Source organism: Rana temporaria, chromosome 8, assembly GCF_905171775.1.
Source record: "Rana temporaria chromosome 8, aRanTem1.1, whole genome shotgun sequence".
NCBI lineage: Eukaryota > Metazoa > Chordata > Amphibia > Anura > Ranidae > Rana > Rana temporaria.
The window spans coordinates 135593538-135616730 of NC_053496.1; the positions used below are offsets into that span (position 1 = coordinate 135593538).

At 42.7% G+C, this 23193-nt stretch overlaps 1 protein-coding gene across 1 annotated transcript in view; it reads left to right on the plus strand.

The window, feature by feature from the left end:
- CHAT (choline O-acetyltransferase) overlaps nt 1-23193 on the plus strand; it is a 136851-nt gene that overhangs the window by 23432 nt on the left and 90226 nt on the right. The window contains exon 4 of the mRNA XM_040320731.1: nt 2670-2788. Coding sequence (XP_040176665.1) covers nt 2670-2788 — 119 coding nt within the window. The remainder of the gene's footprint in view (nt 1-2669; nt 2789-23193) is intronic.

Below are 23193 nucleotides of genomic sequence, written 5' to 3' on the forward strand. Positions count from 1 at the left end.
ACCGACCGACCAACCCAGGAGGAGGGGTAGCATACTGTTTGCGCCCCCCCCCCCCCAAAATCCACCAGCCGCCACTGATCTTCAGTGTAAAGAACAAGTCCTGGAAAGGATGATTTGGCCTCTCAGAGCCCTGATTTCAACATCATTGAGTTTGTCTGGAATTATATGAAGAGACAACCTACATCCACAGATGATCTGTGGATAGGTCTCCAAGATGTTTGGAACAACCTACCTGCTGAGTTCCTTAAAAAACTGTGTGCAAATGTACCTAGAAGAATTGATGCTGTTTTAAAAGGAAAGGGTGGTCACACCAAATATTGACTTGAATTGGATTTCTCTTCTGTTCATATAATTCCTATTTTGTTAAAGGGTCACTAAAGGATTTTTTTTTTTTTAGCTAAATAGCTTCCTTTACCTTACTGCAGTCCTGGTTTCATGTCCTCATTGTTCATTTTTGCTTTGATGTTGCTGTAATTCCTCTCTGTTCTGGACACTTCCTGGTTGTCTGTTTCCTGATCACCACAGTACTGGGAGATTTCTCACTGTGGTGACTAAACAAGGAGGTGTGATTACTGTTTGTAAAACGAAACTGGATTGGTGCTGAGGGGTTTTAGACAAAGCATCGCTGCTCTCTATTGGCTCTTTGTCTCTGTACATCAGAGAACCAGGAAACAACAGCAAAAGCGAAACTAAACTGTAGGCACATTATATGATTGGTTTTTATCTATTTTTAATCATATTTAAAAGGAATCAGTTAACTATTATGTCTCTATACCCTGTAAACAGTCATTTCAGCAAAAAATTTTTTTTCCTTTAGTGACCCTTTAATTGATAAAAATAAACTATTAACATTTCTATTTTTGAAAGCATTCTTAATTTACAACACGTTTTCACACCTGCCTAAAACTTTTGCACAGTAGTGTATATGATAGTATAAGTCTTGTATGTTAAAGTGGATGTCACAATGTAGAGAATAAGATTTCCTATCATCTGTGCCCAGTCTTGCCACACATAGTGGGCCAGATTCACATACAATGGCGCATCTTTCTGCCGGCGTAGCGCATCTCAGATACACTACGCCGCTGTAACTCAGAGAGGCAAGTACAGTATTCACAAAGCACTTGTGCCAAACTTTGCACCGGCCTAACTTAATTTCCTTGGCGTAAGTGGAAGTGGGTGTGACCTTATGCAAATGATGTTCTGAACGTGGAGCAGTGATTTACGCCCGGCGTATCATGAACGGAGCATGCTCAGTACGTTCGTTCCCTTCTGAGCATGCTCACAACTATGCCGGCCCAACTTACAGAGATACGCCGGCCCAACTTACACCCAGCCGATGCAAAAGTACATCCAGTTTTATTCCACCACCAGGGAAGGTACTTTGCTGTGAGATGGCTGCTCCCGTTCCCCACAGGCAGAGGAGGAAAAAAAACTTTAACACCCAGGAGATGTCAGCCCTCATAACAGCAATGGAGACTTATGACCAGGGCTGCCATCAGGGGGGTACAGGCAGTACACCTGTAAGGGGCCCGGATGGGAACCCCCTTTTTTTTTTTATAAAAAATATATATTTTTTTAATATATTTTTATTTATATTTTTTTGATGGACAAGAAGGCCTGGCTTGCAGTCTCTGCTCTAATTCATTTCAAAGGTGTTCTATCGAGTTGAGGTCAGTCAAGTTCCTCCACCCCAAACTTGCTCATCCATGTCATTATGGACCTTGCTTTGTGCACTGGTGAGCAGTCATGTTGGAACAGGAAGGGGCCGTCCCCAAACTGTTCCCACAAAGTTGGGAGCATGAAATTGTCCAAAATGTCTTGGTATGCTGACGCCTTAAGAGTTCCCTTCAATGGAACTAAGGGACCAAGTCCAACCTCTGAAAACAACCCCCCACCATAACCCCCCTTTCATCAAATGATTTGGACCAGTCCACAAAGCAAGGACCATAAAGACATAAATGAGTGAGTTTGGGGTGGAGGAACTGGACTGGCCTGCACAGAGTCTGGTTCTGTGGGTACGGTGCATAGGTACGACGGTGCACATTTAGACTTACGCCGCGCATCTCGAGATACGTCGGCGTAAGTGCTACATGAATCTGGCCCAGTTAATCCAGCTCTGAGCAATCCTCTTTTATTGTTTAGTGAAAATGAACAGACTTCCAGATAAAAAGTCCTTTCTGTCCCCTTGCTTCGAGTGACAGGGTTTTTACATATCTCGTGCACTAGCTTGGACACATGCACATTCCTGGATGTTTATCATAATATGGGGGGTGATCCACAGTTCATTGTGAGAGGTAATTTATGTCACTCGAAGCAAGGGGACGGAAAGGACTTTTTATTTAGACAAGTTTTTATCTGGAAGTCAAATTGTTGAGGTTTACATCCACTTTAACATTCAAAGCCACTGAATGGCCCTTGCCTCAAAATCTCTGCAAGCACAGCTATGACAATAAGATTGTACTGACTAAAAAACCAACGGACATAGCTAGACATATCTATAGTTCCAACAGCAACAAGTTACTTTCCTGGGTTTCATGATGAGGCATAAATATTTTTACATCATTTTAAGCACTATAAAATCTACTATGCCTATTTATCATCTAGAACCAACTGTATTAATTATTTGCCTTCATTTTTGTTAAAGTGTTCTCTTTCTTCGTCTTCCTTAGATACATGAATACTGGCTTGCTGACATGTATCTGAATAACCGCCTACCCCTGCCGGTTCATTCCAGCCCAGCCGTAATATTTGCGCGACACAATTTTCAGGATTCCAATGATCACCTGAGGTAAAAATAGGATAACAATATTGTACAATTTAGTTTTCTCATGTAATGCATCATTTGTGACTGTTTTGTGGTTACACCAGCTAATGCTAAAAGTATTTTAGAAAAAAGAACCAGAATGCAAATTCTTCTTCATATACAAAGAAGGTGAAGCACCCTGTGTAGCTGAATATTTTGCATAGAGAGAAACAATAGCTGACTGTTTGAACTACTTGTTCAAGACACTCAAACAACTACTGTATGTTATTGTTTTGATTTTCTTTGCAGAATGCATTTTTTTATGCAGAAATATAATATTTCTGCAAACTGGAAATTTTTATACAGAAACATAATGGGCCAGATTAGAGAGATCGGCGTATCTCTGTGCGGGCGTGTGCCATTTTCATATGCGCTATGCCGACGTAACATAGAGAGGCAAGTACAGTATTCACAAAGCACTTGCTCCCTAAGTTACGGCGGCGTAGCGTAAATGGGCCGGCGTAAGCCCGCGTAATTCAAAGTAGGCTGGTAGTGGGAGTGTTGTATTGAAATTAATCGTGACCCCATGTAAATGAAGCGCCGAACGAACTGCGCATGCGTGCGCATGTTTAGAATCACGTCAAATTTACTCCCTAAGATATGCCGGGTCCATTCATGCAACGTGAACATAACCTACGCCCAGCCCCATTCACGTACGACTTACGTAAATGACGTAAAATATGACGGCTGTTCCGACGTTTCCATTACATTTGCATTACTTGCGCCTCATATAGCAGGGGTAACTTTACGCCAGACTTAAGCCTTACGTAAACGACGTAGCTAAATGCGACGGGCGCAAGTACGTTAGTGAATCGGCGTATCTAGGTCATTTGCATATTTGACGCGTAAATCTACGGAAGCGCCCCTTGCGGCCAGTGTAAATATGCACCCAAGATATGACGGCGTAGGAGACTTACATCGGGCGTATCTTGGCAAAATTCAGGCGTATCTGGTTTCCAGAATACACGTATAGATACGACAGCGCACATTTGGACTTACGACGGACGGCGTATCTGGAGATACGCCATCGTAAGTCCTTTTTGAATCCGGCCCAATATTTCTGCAAACTGGAAATTTACAAGTCCCAATACAGCAATAATATAATTTCATTTTTTTGCAAAAGCTGTATCTTTTATCATTAAAAAAGAACCCCTGAGCTCCAGTACATGTACCTTGCCCAGGCTTAGATGATTCCATAAGCCTGCAGCAGAAAATATTTCCTGTGTTCCCTTCCAAGATATTAGATTGTACATTGCACCTTTCCAACTAGTCACTAGGTATGAGGCAGCAGAAAGCGCTAATATTTATCACACACTAGCTGAATACCCGGCGTTGCCCGGTCTTCCTATCTTAACCTTTTGGGGAGGAAAATCATAGTAATATAAATATACCCATCTTTTATATAAGGGTGTAGGTAAGGGTTAATTTAACTGTCATATATTTTTATTTGGCATATAAGTAATATGTGTACCAGGTATTATTGAAATATCTCCAGGCGTACAGAAGTTATGTGGGAACATACATTTCCCATTGATTTGCATGGGACTTTAAACAAAAACCCCGACCCTCACAAATGGGGGTAGTTAACCACTTAAGGACCGCCTCATGTACATATACGTCAGCAGAATGGCACAGGCAGGCACATCCACGTATATATAGGTGCCGTGATTGACGTGGGTCGGGGGTCCGATCGGGACCCCCCCTGGTACATGCGGCGGTCCCCGTGGCTTCAGGAGCGATCCAGGACGACGGCGCGGCTATTCGTTTATAGCCGCTCCGTCGCGATCGCTCCCCGGAGCTGAAGAACGGGGAGAGCCGTGTGTAAACACGGCTTCCCCGTGCTTCACTGTGTCGGCGCATCGATCGCGTCATCTCATTTATAGGGAAGACACGATCGATGACGTCATTCCTACAGCCACACCCCCCTACACTAGTAAACACATACACAGTGATCCCTAAATGTTACAGCGTCCCCTGTGTTTAACTCCCAAACTGCAACTGTCATTTTCACAATAAAGAATGCAATTTAAATGCATTTTTTGCTGTGAAAATGACAATTGTCCCAAAAATGTGTCAAAATTGTCCGAAGTGTCCGCCATAATGTCGCAGTCACGAAAAAAATCGCTGATCGCCGCCATTAGTAGTAAAAAAAAAAAAACTATCCCCTATTTTGTAAACACTATAAATTTTGCGCAAACCAACCGATAAACGATTATTGCGATTTCTTTTACCAAAAATAGGTAGAAGAATACGTATCGGCCTAAACTGAGGAAAAAAAAATGTTATATATGTTTTTGGGGGATATTTATTATAGCAAAAAGTAAAAAATATTGCATTTTTTTCAAAATTGTCGCTCTATTTTTGTTTATAGCGCAAAAAATAAAAACCGCAGAGGTGATCAAATACCACCAAAAGAAAGCTTTATTTGTGGGGAAAAAAAGACGCCAATTTTGTTTGGGAGCCACGTCGCACGACCGCGCAATTGTCTGTTAAAGCGACGCAGTCCCAAACTGTAAAAACCCCTTGGGTCTTTAGGCAGCATTTTGGTCCGGGGCTTAAGTGGTTAAGGGATAAATTAACTATCCTATAGTTTAAGTGGACATATAAGTAACATGTGACCAAGTGTTATCAAAATATCTACAGCCGTTTGGAAGTTATGAAGTAACATGTATTTCCCATAGAGTTGAATGGGACTTTAAAGAAAAACCCCGACCATGGCAAATGGGGGTGGGTAAGGGTTAAACCACCTATCCTATGTTTGTTGCTGACATATAAGTAACATGTGTGCCAAGTTTCATGTTAATATCTTTAGCCGTTTGGACGTGATGCTGGAACATACATACATACACACGTTGAGTTTTATATATATAGATTTATTATGGACATGCCAACAACTGCACAGCCATCAGGATTTAAAGGGGTTGTAAAGGTACAATTTTTTTTTTTTCCTAAATAGCTTCCTTTACCTTAGTGCAGTCCTCCTTCACTTACCTCATTCTTCCATTTTGCTTTTAAATGTCCTTATTTCTCCTGAGAAATCCTCACTTCCTGTTTTTCTGCCTGTAACTCCACACAGTAATGCGAGGCTTTCTCCCTGGTGTGGAGTGTCGTTGCTGCCACAACCGAGATACAGTATCCATCTTTTCCTTGAGCGGTCCTGTAAACGATAACGGTGGTCTCCATGGCAGATTCGCTGGGAGATCACCGTTATCGGCGGAGGGAGAGGGCCCCTCCCACCGCTCTCCTGCACCCTCCGCCGCTTACCGGAGCCATCGGCAGCAGCGGAGTTGATCGGGTGCTGTCTCCTGCTTGCTGTGGGTGTGAGTGAGGGCAAGATGGCCCCCACCCGTCCCCATAGCATAGCAGGTCGGAAGTGACGTCAAAACGAGCGGGCGCAATTTTGAAGCGTGACATGTTGGGTATCATTTTACTCGGCGTAACATTATCTTTCACAATATATAAAAAAATTGGGCTAACTTTTCTGTTGTCTTACTTTTTAATTCAAAAAAGTTAATTTTTTCCGGAAAAAAGTGCGCTTGTAAGACCGCTGCGCAAATACGGTGTGACAAAAAATATTGCAATGACCGCCATTTTATTCTCTAGGGTGTTAGAAAACAATATATATAATGTTTGGGGGTTTTAAGTAATTTTCTAGCAAAAAAAACTGTTTTAGTCTTGTAAACGCCAAATCTGAAAAACAGCCAAGGTCCTTAAGTGGTTAAAAGCAAAGTGAAAGGATGAGGCAAGTGAAGGAGGACTGCACTAAGGTAAAGGAAGCTATTTAGGGAAAAAAATTGTACCTTTACAACCCCTTTAAACGATTATATAAAATCTGAGCCAGCATTGCAGTGCAGGAGGTCGATCATGACACAAGATGATGTCTGAACAAAAAGATCTGTGCTTCTGGGGAAAAAAGCAGATAAAGGCATTCTTTTTTAAAGTACTATGATCCTTTTGAGATTTAATAAATACCCGGAAGTGTTAAATTTTTGCATTACTTCATCTGAATTTACTTAACATGAAAACAAATATCTAATGTTAGAACCACTTTAATCTTTAAAATCTATTTAGGCCTGAAGATTACATAAACCCCACAAACATGATATATTTTCAGAAAGCAGAGAGCCTAGAGAATAAAATATTGGTGGTTCCAATTTCCAAATATTAGCACAGTTAATGGAAAATGACAGTGAAAAAATACGCAAAAGTAAATTTTACAACACAGAAAACATATATATATTTTTTTTTAAATATGTTTTTTTATTAACGCCCAATACGGACCAAGTAAGTGCAATACAGTCATACAATGAGGCATCATAGAAAAAGGAGAACAATGACTTGTGCATACAATTGGCATTAAAGCTGTGTTACAAATAGAAAACGTTCTCTGAGTTAGTACCAAGTAGCAAAAGCCATATCTATACACTTGTCAGCCGGAAGGATTAGGTAGAGAAAGGGGCCTGGAATGCTTTCTGCCCTTTTCCATAAAAGCTTAACAATGGGTATGTAGTAGAGAAAAATGAAACGAGAGGAAGAAAGGGGGGAGAGGAGGAGTAAAAGGGGGGGGGAGAAGAAGGTAGAGACAAGAGAAGTGTACAAGAACAAAACGGCCTAGGTAGGACCCTGGTTGACCCAGGGTAGCTGTAGAGTACGAACTTGCTTTACCCAATTACTTTGGTAAAATAAAATAAAAAACGTGAGGTTTTGGCGAATACATAGATACCCAACATGCCAAGCCTTAAAATTGTGTGCGCCCGTGAAATGCAACAAATTTCAATACCCTATTTTTTTTAAACTTGCTTTTTACAATGCTTTAAAAGCCCCATGCAAGTCATTTGTTTAGAGTTAATTGTGACAAATGGTCCTAAAATGATTGCTCTTACTCCAGCATGCACGCTGATACATAAAGTGTAGCCAAATCAACATTTTCATGCATAGGCGCCCTGGACATGTGCATGTATGTGGGGGTAGGCTCAAATTTTTTTATGGGGGGGGGTATTAGGTGTTTAGGTGTGACTTTCATTTTTTACAATTTAAAAAAAAAAGTTTACTAAACTTTTTTTCATCACAAAGAGGATGCATTTTTGGTGACATGTTCTCTTTAATGAGAAATCAGGGGTCTAGAAGTTTTGATGTCTCACCTGTCCTTCAGTTAAACAAATGCAGGATCACACTGCATTAGTGTCTTCCCCGGACATACTGGCTGGGGACAATGACACCAAAACCCAGAAGTGATGTGTTACACATTGCTTCCAGGTCTAAAACAGGAAAGGGGGATCAGCGAATGGACATTCTCTGATCTCCCACCCCTCCACCCAACAATACTTGCTATTCTATGGATGCATGGAGCTCAGGAAATAAGGCAAGGGTGGTGGTGTATGAAAATGATCCAGTGGCTGCACAGCCACCAGATCACTTCAATCATACAGCTGACAGCCAGATTGTCAGATTCACACACACTCCCGGAAGCTGCAGCCGAGGTGAGTGTGGGTAATACTCCCTAAAGTCACTGACATATGGGGCCAGATTCACAAAGAGATACGACGGTGTATCTACAGATACACCATCGTATCTCTGACTTATGCCTCGTACACACGGCCGAGGAACTCGACGTGCCAAACACATCGAGTTCCTCGGCCAGTTCAGCACTGAAGCCGCCGAGGAGCTCGGCGGGACGAGAGCTCCCATAGAACAACGAGGAAATAGAGAACATGTTCTCTATTTCCTCGTCGAGCTCCTCGTCGGCTTCCTCGGCCGAAAGTGTACACACGACCAGTTTCCTCGGCAGAATTCAGCCAGAAACTCGGTCGGAAGCTGAATTCTGCCGAGGAAACTGGTCGTGTGTACGGGGCCTCACACTGGTCCTATCTATGCGCCTGATTCATAGAATCAGTTACGCATAGATAGGGCTTAGATCCGACAGTGTTACACTGTCGGATCTTATTTTCGATTTAAAAATGGTGCCGGGGGCGTTCCCTCTGATTTACCTTGAATAATATGTAAATCAGCGAGATACGCAAATTTACGAACGTACGCGGACCCGACGCAGTCTTCTTACGACGTTTCCGTAGCGGCTTTCAGGTCGTATACTTACCCCTGCTTTTATCAGGCGCAGCCAATGTTAAGTATAGCCGGCGTTCCCGCGTCGAATTTGAATTTTCTAACGTCGTTTGCGTACGCTGATTCACAAACACGCGCGTCGCAAGTCACGCTCACGTCGAAACCACTGACGTCCTAGTGACATCAGTGGGAGCAATGCACGCCGGGAAATTCCGCAGACTGCACATGCACATTTAAATCGGCGCGGGAACGCGCCTGATTTAAATAGTACACTCCCCCTAGCCGCGGAATTTGAATTCCGCCGGGGGATTTAGGATCCGCCGCCGCAAGTTTGGAGGTAAGTGGTTTGTGAATTAGCCACTTGCCTCTCAAACTTGCAGGAGCGGATCTTAAATCACGTAGATCGAGCGGATCTATAGATCCGCTGATCTACGTGAATCTGGCCCATGGCCTATGTCGGTGGCATTACAAGGGTTAAAGCAGAACATAGCTTGCCTAAACAACAATTTGTTACTTTGCCCTTCTCCCCTCCCTCTCACACAAATGATAAACATTTTTGTCCAATTTTTTGTGTTTTGTTGATTTTCGAGCTGCAAGGCAGCACTTCCAAGTTTCCAGCTGGGTCTTGCTGCCTCCTGGGATTGCTATGACACCGCTAACCCAGGAGGCAGTGTGTTGCCAAACCACAAATTTGCTTCAGATTTTCATGCATGCTCACAAATGCCGCAGGGCACTGCAGTGCCCATCCACCAGATGCTGGTGGCATTTGTGTGAACATGCAGCAATCAGCCACGCATGCACAGACATGCCAATGGTTTCCACGGTTCTCAAATCCTAATAAGCACGCACCTTAATTTAGAAAAACGACAGCAGGGAAAAGGGACAGGGGAGGTAATTTAAGAGAATTTAAGACAGGCACCTACAGTGTTAACCCATATAACTGTTATATAAGGATTATTTCCTAAGGAAACAGAAAAGTGTAAAGAACAGTGACAGGGTTACTAAAACCAATAGTAAATGGCCTTAACAGCAGTCAAGGTTCAGCTTAATGAATATGACCTCCATGAGACAAACCTTTTTTTGTCATGGATAGAGTGAGGAAGGATGAAAACATATTTTAGGTTTTTATTGGTTTCTGTGTTCACACAGGAGACATTTAAAAGATAACTCCACTTTTGTGAAATATAAAAGTGTTGCAAATAAAAATAAAAAGTATCCAATATACAATTGCTACACAGGCCATATTGTAAATTAAAATGTAAATGTACCCAAAAGGGGAGGTTTTCTACATCTACTACCGCAGATGCTAATTGTTGTAACGTTTAATGCAATATGGCTTCCTAGAGGTGTTTGGTACACAGTTGGTGTAAAGAATGCCCCCAAAAATGTAATTTCCTGCTAGTGTGATTGACTGATTTTCCCGAAAGTCTGCGCTAAGTCAAATTTTAGGAATTTCTCGCAATAGGGATTTTGGTTTTATTGAGATACTCTACAAGGGTTAAATTCTTCTAAAGAAATCCAGACACTGCAACTTTTCTCATTAGAACACTAATGCCGCGAACATATGCGAATGTGTCTCATAAAGCATAAGGCACTACATTAAAACATAATGTACCAGCATCTTACTACTAAACCCCATACACTCCCCCTAGTCTCCGAAAGGTATAAACCCTCTGGTAACAGATCAGATATAGCAAAGATATCACATTTTGAATCAGTCAGAGGAAATGGAACCAAGGAGACAACCTCAACCCAACATGTGTCGCCTTATTGGCTTCATCAGGTTTTTTTTTTTTAAAGGGCAGATGGGTAAGTATAGATGCTGTAAAAGAAATAGACATACATAATATACATTCATAGACATACAAATGTATTTATTGAAAATCATGGCATATAAAACGTATGCTATGATTTTCAATAAATGAATTTCAATAAAGCATCTGACAGCCTCTACTTCTCGAATTCCAGGCAAAAAACAGAGGGGAAAAAAGGCATAGAATCACATCGCCTGTTGCTTTAGCCAATCAGGTGAAAGGTAACCAGACCCGAGCACCTGATTGGCTGAGAGGCGGGTCAGTGTTAGGAAAGCGGTTTATTCGCTTCCCTAACACAACACTGAGTAAACAGCGAACGCACAGCATTGCGCCCGCTGTTTACCTTTTTGTAAGCCTACGGCTCTAATCAGTACGCCTATTAGAGCCCACGGCTCTAATCAGGCGCTTCTAAAAACACCCCTGCCACTGTAATTTAGATGCCAGACGCCCGACAAGGGGCGGACACCTGAATAGGGGGCGGCAGCGGTGACCATAGATAAAGTCATGCAATGCAAGACTCTATCTATGGTGATAGAGGGGTAACGGAAAAGAGGGGGGTGGCGCACCTGCGCCCTTTATGGACGCACCACCACTGGTCAGGCAGTCAGTTGAGATCGGCTGCAATCAGGGTCTGGAAGGTGGAGATGAAGTCTCCCTTATATTGTGCTATGCCTTGAATTTGGCTTTGAAGTCTGTAGCTGGAAAGAATGTCATACTCTGGCAAGGCACTGTTGAGTAGTATAGGGGTTACATTGTCTGTAATCCATTGTTGCTTATGTTTCTTGTGTGCTTGGTACCTTTGGAGTGTGGGTTTCTTCATGTAGTTTTGCAGATCTATGAAAAGTTTGAAAGTGTTAGGTCTGGCCACTGGGCAGAAATTGAGGCCCTTCTCTTCAGGGTGACCACATTTTCAAACTACCATTCAGGGACAACCTCCCCTCCCCAAAATCAGCTTGTGCTGTAACGAATCACAGCACAGTGATTGGATATAAGAGGCGAGATTTATGATTTCTCCAATCACAAGCAGCGGGCGGGGATTGTGCTCCTCCAGTCATTTCCGGCCAGGACAAGTACTGTCGGTGAGTGAATCAGTGATGTGGCGGCCTTTTTTGGGGGCATCAGATTGGCCCGGGGGGTGGCTGTGTCAGTTTCATTCCGGGACACTGTATTGTCCTGGAATGAATGTGCCCGGGACAAACCTGCAAAATGCGGGACTGTCCCGGGAAATCTGGGACACGTGGTCACCCTACTTCTCTTCCGCTGAAGTGAGTTTATACATTGACAGGTTAAAGAGCTTTACTGTTTCTTGTGTTTCTTATTTTTATTTCTGTCTTTGTGTCAAGTTGATTAGCGCGATGCTCCCTTGCGATGCTCCCATTGAACCTGTCATTAGGCACACACATGCTTGCACTGCATTAGCAACATTGAAGCGACACAGCTCAGAAGCAACATGTAGCTGGCAATATAGAGTGAGTGTCTTGTTTTATTGTTATACGTGTTATTTATTACTTTATGTTCATGTTTGCATAAAGGATTTGTGTGTGAGCGCTGCAGGAATTATTTATATTGTTTGATTTTTGTTGCTTTTAGAAGATTTAGGTTTTCTCCTAGCTGGCAGAGATCTTTTTAACCACTTGTTGCTCTCCTTGTTGCATTTGAGTTATATATTGATTTGCTGTCTTTATTTATTTTTGTGGTTCCTCCTCTACATCTTCTTCTCTGGTGTCTGTGTGTTAAATTTTGGATCTTAGGCCCCGTACAGACGACCGAACATGTCTGCTGAAACCGGTCTGCGGACCAGTTTCAGCAGACATGTTCGGTCGTCTGTACAGCCGAGCGGACAGGATTCCAGCGTACATTTGCCCGCCGGGCCTTTTTCGAGCGGGCAAATATTTCTAAACATGTTTAGAAACATGCCCACTGGAATCCTGTCCGTCGGACATGTTCGGTCGTCTGTACAGACCTACCGTACATGTCCGAGCGGCCGCCATCCCTCGCATGTGTCGAATGACTTCGACGCATGCGTGGAAGCATTGAACTGCCAGGGGGTGCGCACGTCGCCGCGTCATCGTCGCGGCGACGGTGCGGCCTCGTCGCCGCGTATCGAGTACGCGCGGATTTCTGTATGATGGTGTGTACAGCCATCATACAGAAATCTCCGGGCACACATGTACGCTGAAAACGGTGCGGCGGACCGTTTTCATCGTACACGTTTGCCTGTCTGTACGAGGCCTTAGAGGTGTTTAGAACTGCATGATTTTCTGTGGTTTTGCACTTTGTATTGGTGGGTGTATTGCGATTGACATGGAGCTGATCAGAAGGTCTACCAAATGAATCAAAGACATGGTTATACATTAGGAGTGGTTGGATAGAGGAGTGAACAAGCCATGAATATTGGTTGCTAATGGAATTAAGATGATTGGTAAGGACGGGTCCTTCTCATCTTCAGGTCTGGCAGGGTTGGAAATCTATTCTTCTTGCTCCAACACCCCCCCCCCCTTTTTATGCTACTATGTTAGCCCTGAAGAAGGGGGAGGGCATTTCTCCGAAAACACGGCTCAAATGTGTTTATTGTTGATTCTCAATAAACAATTGATGTCCTTGCACCAAGTGTGGCATCACTCCGGACACCGGATCTCCTCTTTTCTTATTTAAATATCCCTTCTACTGAAGGGACATCAGATACCAACCAGTTCAGGTAGTACCCCAGACTTCCAAAGGGAGTCATAGACCTCCATTTATCCACAGAACTACTCAATAAATACACTCTGTCCTCTGGAAGCAGCAGCAGGGAGGTGTACTGTAGTCCAAAGCAGGATGCAGGCAGCAGGCTGAGAACTGTAGACAGTGGCACGGCACTCGTGGAACAGGAGATTGGCAGGTGAGGACAGGCCGGGTCAAATACAGGCGGGCAGATCAGATACAGGAGCAGAATCCAGAGAATAGTCAAAATCCAGGCCGGGTCAGTTCATCAGGCGGGCAGCAATCAGGTTAAAAAGAGAAGAAGAAGCGAAGTCAGGACAAGCCGATATCAAAGACAGGCAGCAAGCAGGAGTAGTCAAGGGAGAGCCGGATCAGGTAACAAAGTCAGCAATCAGAATCACAGGTAGCAGGGGTCTCAGGAACGCTGTAGACTGGACAGCAAGGCAGTAAGGTGTCTGATCTCTTTAAATAGCCTATTTTGGCGCCAAGTAATGTCACAGCACGCCTGTGCATGCTTCCGTGCGCACCATTGCGCATGCGAAAGCACCTGTGCGCGCCATTGTGCATGCGCCAAACAGCTCTTCCACGCACAGGCATTCTTCTGACACTGCTGTTGCTAGGCAGACTACTAAAACACCTTTGTTGACAGAATGGTACTCCACTGTCCAGGTTCCCCTTCCCCCTTCCTATTGTTGCCTGGGCCCCACTATGTGCTTCCCTGGTTCCCCCTGCCCTCCCCCCAGTGCTGCCAGCATTCCGTTCTCTACTCTTGTCTGCGGGGGATGTTTCAGGATGTAGAGCAGGGGAGGGGCCGGTAAATATGTCATATTTACAGGCTCCTTCCTTTTCTGAATGAACACATACATAACGGAAGCATAGTAAACTGTGTTTACTATGCTTCCATTTGTAAATATTCAGGAAGCTCTGTACAGAGCTTCAGTATTTCAGTTCATTAATTTTCTGTAGCTAAGGCTGCAGAGATGGAGATTGCAGAGTCCTCAATCTCCTTTCTCTGTCTTTAAAGTGAGACATCCGGGGTCTGTTTAGAGACCGGATAATTCACCAAAGCCAAATGAAATTGTAAAAAATAATAAAAATGAAAAAAACTACTGACACTGTCCACTTCTGCACTCACTGATCGCATTTACTGCTCTACTGACACCATCCACTGCTTTACTGACATCAGCCTCTACCCTACTGACTCATTCACTGCTCTACTGACACTATCCTCTGCCCTGCTGACATAACCACTGACCTACTGACATCATCAACACACCTTATACTGTCCTGCTACTGACACCATCCACTGCTCTACTGACACCAACCTCTGACCTACTGACTAATCCACTGCTCTACTGACAATATCCTCTGCCCTGCTGACACCAACCACTGCCCTACTGACACTGTCCACACACCGGTCACTGACTTACTGACACTGCTCATGCTCTACTGACTGACACTATCCATTTTTCTTGTTGGCAAGGTTTTTATTTTTACAGTGCCATTTGTTTTATGTTTTTTAAAAATGTTCTTTACAATTTAGTGAAGTTTTGCTAGTTCAATTCTTAAAAAAAGGATGCCTTGGCGGTGATCTTTGATCTCTTTTATATTGTTCAGATAAGGATGTAGTTTTCCACATCACAAAGGTTGTCTATCCCTGTTTTACACTGTGTCACTAGAGAAAATCATCCTGTGTAGGTAATTCAGTAAACTGAGGGGCCGGCAGGGGCCCACAAAGGCTTGTCCTGGGACCTCTGAGTTTCCAGTTTCACCTACACAGGGTGACCAGGCAAGCCTTTCCCAGTGGTGCACTCTCTGCTCAGCCCCCCTGTCCAGCCCAGTACAGCCCCTCCCTCCCTGCCCTGCTCAACTGTGCATGTGCCAACAAGATTTGGGCAGAAAGGCCACACTCTGAGCTCCCGGGTGAAAACGGTAGGCTTCTATGCTAATCTAAAAGTCAGATAGCCCACCCACCCTGGGCAAGGCCTAGGCCAGGCCCTTAGCTTCCTCTTTTACATACAATCCCCTGGGGGGTATCTTGGCATTTGGTGGAAGCGGTGGGTGGTAGTGGGGAAACCCCAGGTCAACTTTTACATCGGGACCCACAAGCTTCATGCTACACCTCTTAGCAACAAGAAGAACAAATTCACATGTATGAATTAATCACCAGTATTTCAAGACCAAACTCACATACACTATATTGACAAAAGAATAGGGGCATTGCTTTGTGCACTGGCTCAAATCATTTGGTGGAGGGGGGATTATGGTGTGGGATTGTTTTTCAGTAGTTGGGCTTGGCTCCTTGGTTCTCGTGAAGGGAACTCTTAAGGTGTCGGCATATCAAGACATTTTGGATACTTTCATGCTCCCAACTTTGTGGGAACAGTTTGGGGATGGTGTCGTAACAATTTCCCAATTTTCCTTGGGATTAGTAAAGCATTCTCTATTATGTATATAGTATTTGTCTGATAGTGGCACCTGATTTGGTTTTCACATGATTATTGTAATGGTGCGTAGTAGCTTTAATCTATCTTCTTCATAGCAAAGTAAAAGACCAGAATTTCCCTGTGCAATAATTGCCTCCTGTAATGTCAGAAGTTGTCCAGGTGTTTTTCAAAATCAAAAGCATAATTTGCTTTAAATGTGCCACTAATGCCCTTACCTTGCATACAGCCAGATCATCATCTGATCCTGCCATAAGGGTATATGAATAAAGGCATTACATGTGCATGGTTAACTTTAAAGGTATGTAATGAGAAAATGTTTAATATTAGCCAGATCCTACTGCAAATGATCTGCATCGTTGATGTACAGTGGGGATCGAAAGTTTGGGCACCCCAGGTAAAAATTTGTATTAATGTGCATAACGAAGCCAAGGAAAGATGGAAAAATCTCCAAAAGGCATCAAATTACAGATTAGACATTCTTATAATATGTCAAAAAAAGTTTGATTTTTTTTCTATAAATTTACACTTTCAAAATTACAGAAAACAAAAAAATGGCGTTTGAAAAAGTTTGGGCACCCTGCAAAGTTAATATCTTGTACTGCACCCTTTGGCAAGTATCACAGCTTGTAAATGCTTTTTGTAGCCAGCCTAGAGTCCTTCAATTCTTGTTTGAGGTATCATTGCCCATTCTTCCTTACAAAAATCTTCCAGTTCTTAGAGTTTTCTGGGCTGTCTGTCACGCACTGCTCTTTTAAGGTCTATCCATAGTTTTTCAATTATGTTGAGGTCAGGAGATTGTAAAGGCCATGGCAAAACCTTCAGTTTACGCCTCTTGATGTAATCCCCCGTGGATTTTGAGGTGTGTTTAGGATCATTATTTATTTGTAGAAGCCATCCTCTCTTTAACTTCAGCTTTTTCCACAGATGGCATCGAGTTACCATCCAAAATTTGCTGAAATTGTATTGAATGCATTTTTCCTTCTACTCGTGAAATGTTCCCTGTGCCACTGGCTGCAATACAACCCCAAAGCATGGTTGATCCACCCCCATGCCTAACAGTTGGACAGAGGTTCTTTTCATTAAATTCTGTGCCCTTTCTTCTCCAAACGTACCTTTGCTCATTCCGGCCAAAAAGTTCTATTTTAACCTCATTGGTCCACAGAACTTGTCTTTGAGATTGACATCACCTGGTTTTCCCAGACGATGATTGAAAACAATCCATGACACTGGCAGCTCTCAGCTTTGTAAAGGGGGCAGTGCATGCTATAAATTCTGCATTCTTGGTGTGCCCCTGATGATGTCATTACGACAAAACGATCGTCGGGCAGACACACTCGCATTGCGCATGCGCCAACGGCCTTAGGCGGTCTGATATTCATACGGAGCTTTTTATCCTTGCAAGGACTTTTGTATCACTCTCAAAGAATGAGGGTATTTTAAGCTGTTTCATTTTTATGTTTTTTAAATAAACCCTCTCGTTTTTTATGCCTACACTATGGGATTGTCCCTTTCTCTTTCCCCACATGGTGTTTGATAAACACACGCTCACATACATCTATGCAAGGTCCATTTGGAAGCAGTGGTTAACCCTATGAGGAGCTGTGAATTCTACCATCTAATCTGTGGAGAGATCCGGATTCGTTCCTGACACCCCAAAGGATCAGAATTTCCTGCTATGCCTGTTTAGACTGTTCGTGAAAGGGATTAGTCACAGGCTTTCTGGTAAGCCTTTATTTCTACTGGTGTTGGGCCACTGATGTCTGAAATCTCCCTCCTTTCTCACCTGTTGGACTTGGACTTTCATTGTTTGCATCTTTTCACCACCTGCATTGGAAGGGGCTAGTAACTCCCAGCTTTTTTCTGTGAACTTCCAGCTTTTTTCTGTGGACTCTTTTTGTTTTGCACCTCATATGCTGAATTGGTCACTTTATTTTACACTGTTTATTTATCTGTTGATATTTATAAGTAATTTATGCTCAGTGCCATAATGATTGGCACAGTGTTATAACAACCTATGCATTTATAGCTTTTGTGTATTCACATATTGAATTAAGTTTCAAAAGATTGTTACCACTTATAGATTAACATTGTTTACACCTGTTGCTTTACATACTTATGTGGTATATGCTGTCCAGCGCTACACTGTTTTTGCACATTTTTCTTTACACTTTATATCTAAGTTGTAGTGTTTAGCAGCAGGACGTCCTTCTCAGGACCCTATCTTAATTGTTTTATTAATATACATTCCTTACTAAGCGCAAATTATTCCCATTCCCCTTTCCCTTTCTTTTACACATATAAATTCTGCAGGGTACCCAAACTTTTGCAGGCGCCATGTTTTCTGAAATTTTGAAAGTGTAAATGATGGAAATAAAATCTAACTTTTTTTGACATATTATAAGAATGTCTAATCTGTAATTTGATGCCTTTTGGAGATTTTTCCATCTTTCCGTGGCTTTGTTATACTGTACACATTAATACACATTTTTACCTGGGGTGCCCAAACTTTCGATCCCCACTGTAAAAACACAGCAAATAATATTTTAACACCAGATTATTTAGGAACCAAGCTGCTGTTAGGGAGAATAATATGATTTCTACACACAAAGACGTATACATCACTGATGCATAACAATAAATAGTATTTAAAATGAATTTTATTACTGACACCATCCATCCCTTTAAGTAAACAGAGAATGATTGAATTAATACCAGCTTAACTACGGAGTCACAACCATCTAAGGGGTACAATTACAATAATAATTCTACAGACCACATTCAGTCAGCCAGGGATGAGCAGGAAATGCAGACACAATTGTAATAGACATCCAGCTGCCTGGCGCTACTGACAGATATAATATATTTTCTTCTAGTTGTTCAAGGGAAACAATTACTAACAAGCTATCATTATAGAATGAAAAGCAGATCCAGCTATGGTTTTTTTTTAAATCTGTCTGTCTGTTACTTATGAGGTTAGGCTAGTCTAAAATAGAAACAACTGTACTCTGATGTTGCTAAGACACATATGCAAATAACTTTTGGAGAGAAATAGTTGCCCAAGCCCAACCTGAGCAATACTCAGGTGTTACTATCGGATTTTAGGAGTGTACTTGTGCGGGAATTGCTTAGGAGTAGGAAAGAGGTTTGGATTCAAAAACCAAAACTTTAATGCGAAGATGGGTTGTACAGTTGTATAGTATATGGGGTTGAATCTCCTGCCCATATTCAGGACTAATGGGCAAACAACTGCAAAAAATGTAAATAAATCATGGGAAGCTTGGCACTGCCATAGATGATGTGTACTATGACAAGTTGGGTATTTTGTAGCTCATTGTTTCCAAGCATGCATGTTTTTTTCCCCATCGGAATTCCGTACAGACTAATGGATTTTCCAATAGGATTTTTTTCCATCTGAAAAATTAAGAACCTGGGGCTAGATTCAGATAGGTGAGAGGATCTTTAGATCCGCGTAACCTATTTCATTTACGTTACGCCGCCTCAAGTTTTTCAGGAAAGTGCTTTATTCACAAAGCACTTGCCTGTAAAGTTGCGGCGGCGTATAGTAAATCCCCCGGCAGAATTCAAATTCGGCGGGTAAGGGGCGTGTATCATTTAAATGAAGCGCGCCCCCTGCGCCGACCGAACTGCCCCGTCCCAAAAAAATCCCAGAGTGCATTGCTCTAAATGACGTCGCAAGGATGTCATTGGTTTCGATGGGAACGTAAATTACATCCATCTGTATTCGCGAACGACTTACGCAAACGATGTAAAATTTCAAAACTTGGCGCGGGAACGACGGCCATACTTAACATTAGCTATGCATCATATAGCAGGGGTAACTATACGCCGGAAAAAGCCGAACGCAAACGACGTAAAAAAAAGCGCCGGGCGGTCGTTCGTTTCTGAATCGGTGTAACTCCTCATTTGCATATTCCTTGCGTAATAATACGGAAGCGCCACCTAGCGGCCACCCTAGAATTGCAGCCTAAGATCCGACGGTGTAAGTCACTTACACCTGTCGGATCTTAGGGATATTCTATGAATCAGGCGCATAGATACGACGGCCAGACTCAGAGATACGCCGTCGTATCTTCTTTCTGAATCCGGGCCCTGCTCTCTATCTAAGTCCGTCGGAAATTCCAGAAAAAGCAGAAAAAGTCCACTGGGGCATACACACCGTTGGAATATCCAATGAAAAGCTCCCATCGGACTTTTTCCATCGGAAATTCCGACTGTGTGTACGCGGCATTAGGTGACCAATTTGTCTGCCGCAATATCACAGTCCCACTCTAAGCCGCTGATCGCTGCTATTACTAGTAAAATGAATAAATAAATACAATTTACCATAGTTTGTAGCCCCTACATACTTTGTGCAAACCAATCAATATGCACGTATTGGGATTTTTTAACCAAACATATGTAGCAGAATACATACTGTATTGGCCTAAATAGATGAAGATTTTTTATTTATTTTTTACATTAAAAAATAAATAAATATTGAGAATGTTGTATAGCAGAAAGTAAAAAATATTGTTTAGGCATGCAAGCAGGAGGGTGTACTTACAGTAGCTGAGAAGCCCCTCATCCCCTCCTGAAGACTCCCGGGATGTATGACACTAGTGGAAACCAGTAAGTAACTGAAGAAATGTTAAGAAAAAAAGTTACGCCAAGTAAATACGATTTCATTTCCTATCTTTTTACTAATGCTAGCAGCATTAGTTTTAAAAATAGTCAATCTTGATTGAGAGAGTAAAGTTCCGATTTAATGCACATCTTCTGATGGCTGACCGAAATGAAGACTGTAACATCATTCGCCTTGCCTTTTTACCTCAACCAATCAGAGGAAGCCTTTTATTCAATGATAAAAGATCAGAGCTTCTCCTGAGTAGTGGTGATGCAGCAAGACCAGCAGCAGAGGGTTAGTGTCTCCTAGTGCTGCTTACTGTAAGTAGCTATTGCTACTACAGTTTACCACAGCAACCAGAATATTCTGTAATGTAAAAAATTTATTTTGGCTAGCTTGGTCCAAACAAACTATTTAACCACTTCAGCCCCGGACCATCATGCTGCTCAATAAACCGGGCCCCTTTTTGCGATTCGGCACTGCGTCGCTTTAACTGACAATTGCGCGGTCGTGCGACGTGGCTCCCAAACAAAATAGGCGTCCTTTTTTTCCCACACATAGAGCTTTCTTTTGGTGGTATTTGATCACCTCTGCGGTTTTTATTTTTTGTGCTATAAACAAAAATAGAGCGACAATTTTGAAAAAAAATGAATATTTTTTACTTTTTGCTGTAATAAATTTCCCCAAAAATATATAAAAAAACGATTTTTTTCCTCAGTTTAGGCCGATACGTATTCTTCTACATATTTTTCGTTAAAAAAAAATCGCAATAAGCGTTTATTGATTGGTTTGCGCAAAAGTTATAGCGTCTATAAAATAGGGCATAGTTTTATGGCATTTTTATTAATATTTTATTAATGGTGGCGATTAGCGATTTTTATCGGTACTGCGACATTATGGCAGACACTTCGGACACTTTTGACACATTTTTGGGACCATTGGCATTTTTCTAGCGATCAGTGCTATAAAAATGCATTGATTACTATAAAAATGCCACTGGCAGGGAAGGGGTTAACACTAGGGGGCACGGAAGGGGTTAAGTATGTTCCCTGGGTGTGTTCTAACTGAAGGGGGGGTGGACTGACTAGGGGAAAAGACTGATCGCTGTTCATACATTGTATGAACAGAAGATCAGGCATTTCTCCCCTGACAGGACCGGGAGCTGTGTGTTTACACACACAGCTCCCGATCCTCACTCTGTAACGAGCGATCGCGGGTGCCCATTGGCGATCGTGCCCACCGGGCACGCGCCTGGAAGTCAGGGGCGAGCAGGGGGCGCGCGCGCACCCCTATTGGCTGCTCGGCGAGATGACATAGATGTACGCCCAGCAGAGCTGACCTGCCGCCGTATAACGGTGGCTGGTTGGCAAGCAGTTAAAGTGATGGCAAACCTGCAATTCTACTTTGAAGAACAGAGGTACAATTACATATGGCTGCTCTGCTTTAGGCACCCCTAACTTAGAAAACGCAACATATTAATATAAACATTAAAACCTCCAAAAAAAAATACCACCCTGAAACAAAAGGCCACATTTTGTAAAGGTGAGACTTACAAAAAAAAGCAGACGACTAGCCCTAAATAGGCCTGACAAAAGGATTGACCTAAAATGGGATTTTGCAGGCAATGCAATAGATACAAAAAAGATATAGAAAAATATATTTATTACAAAAAACACAGTAAAAATTATGAAAAAAGACACAAACACCACAAAAGTGGCAAGCAATTTAGAAAAAAACAATATTACATGTTAAAGTGCATGAGCATATGAACCATGATAATGATAACTGCATATAGACCTCAAGAACAGAGATGTAAGTTCCACGCATTTCGATAATGTGGATTCAAATATAATCTTCTTCAGGGACAGCAGCAACTCTAAAATTGCAGAACAGATTATCAGTGGAGTAAATTCACATTGAATAACAACATTAAAGACCATGGGCCATATTCTCAGTAGAGTTACGACGGAGTATCTCAGGAAACTCCGTTGTATCTCTCTTTTTTGGCCAGTGTATCTATGCGAGTTATTTCCTAGATCCATTTTCGCCTAGATACGCTGAAGATCCGACATGTGTAAGTCACTTACACTGTCGGATCTTAAATGTAATTCGCCGCCGGCCGCTAGGTGGCGTTTACGTTCAGGTCTCATTTGTTTATGCAAATGAGCCTGATACGCCGATTCCCGAACGAAATCGCGTCGCGTAACCGTCGCTTACGTCGTTTGCGTAAGTGTAAGGTTACCCCTGCTATATGAGGGGTAACCTTACGCCAGTCCCACGTATGCCATGTTAAGTATGGCGTCGGGTCCGCGTTGTCTTTTCCCGTCGGGTACGTCGTTTTCCTAGGTCGTTCTTGAATACGACTTTACGTCAATGATGCACACGTTGGCGTCATTGACGTTTTCCGCCGAGAACTGGAGCATGCGCATTGGGCTATTTTTAGCCCGGCGCATGCGCAGTTCGATCGAAACGGGGGCGCGCTTAATTTAAATATAAGCCGCCCCCTTTGAAATACGCGGGGATACGCCGGGCCTTTTACACTACGCCTCCGCAAACTACGGAGCAAGTGCTTGAGGAATACGGCACTTGCTCCAGTAAGTTGCAGCGGCGTAGTGTAAATAGCTTACGCGAGGCCGCCGCAGATTATTGGAGAATCTGGCCCCATGATCAAACTTTCATCTAGGTCTGCAATACAAATTTCATGTTTCAGTGCCTGTATTGGCGCCTATTAATACAATATAA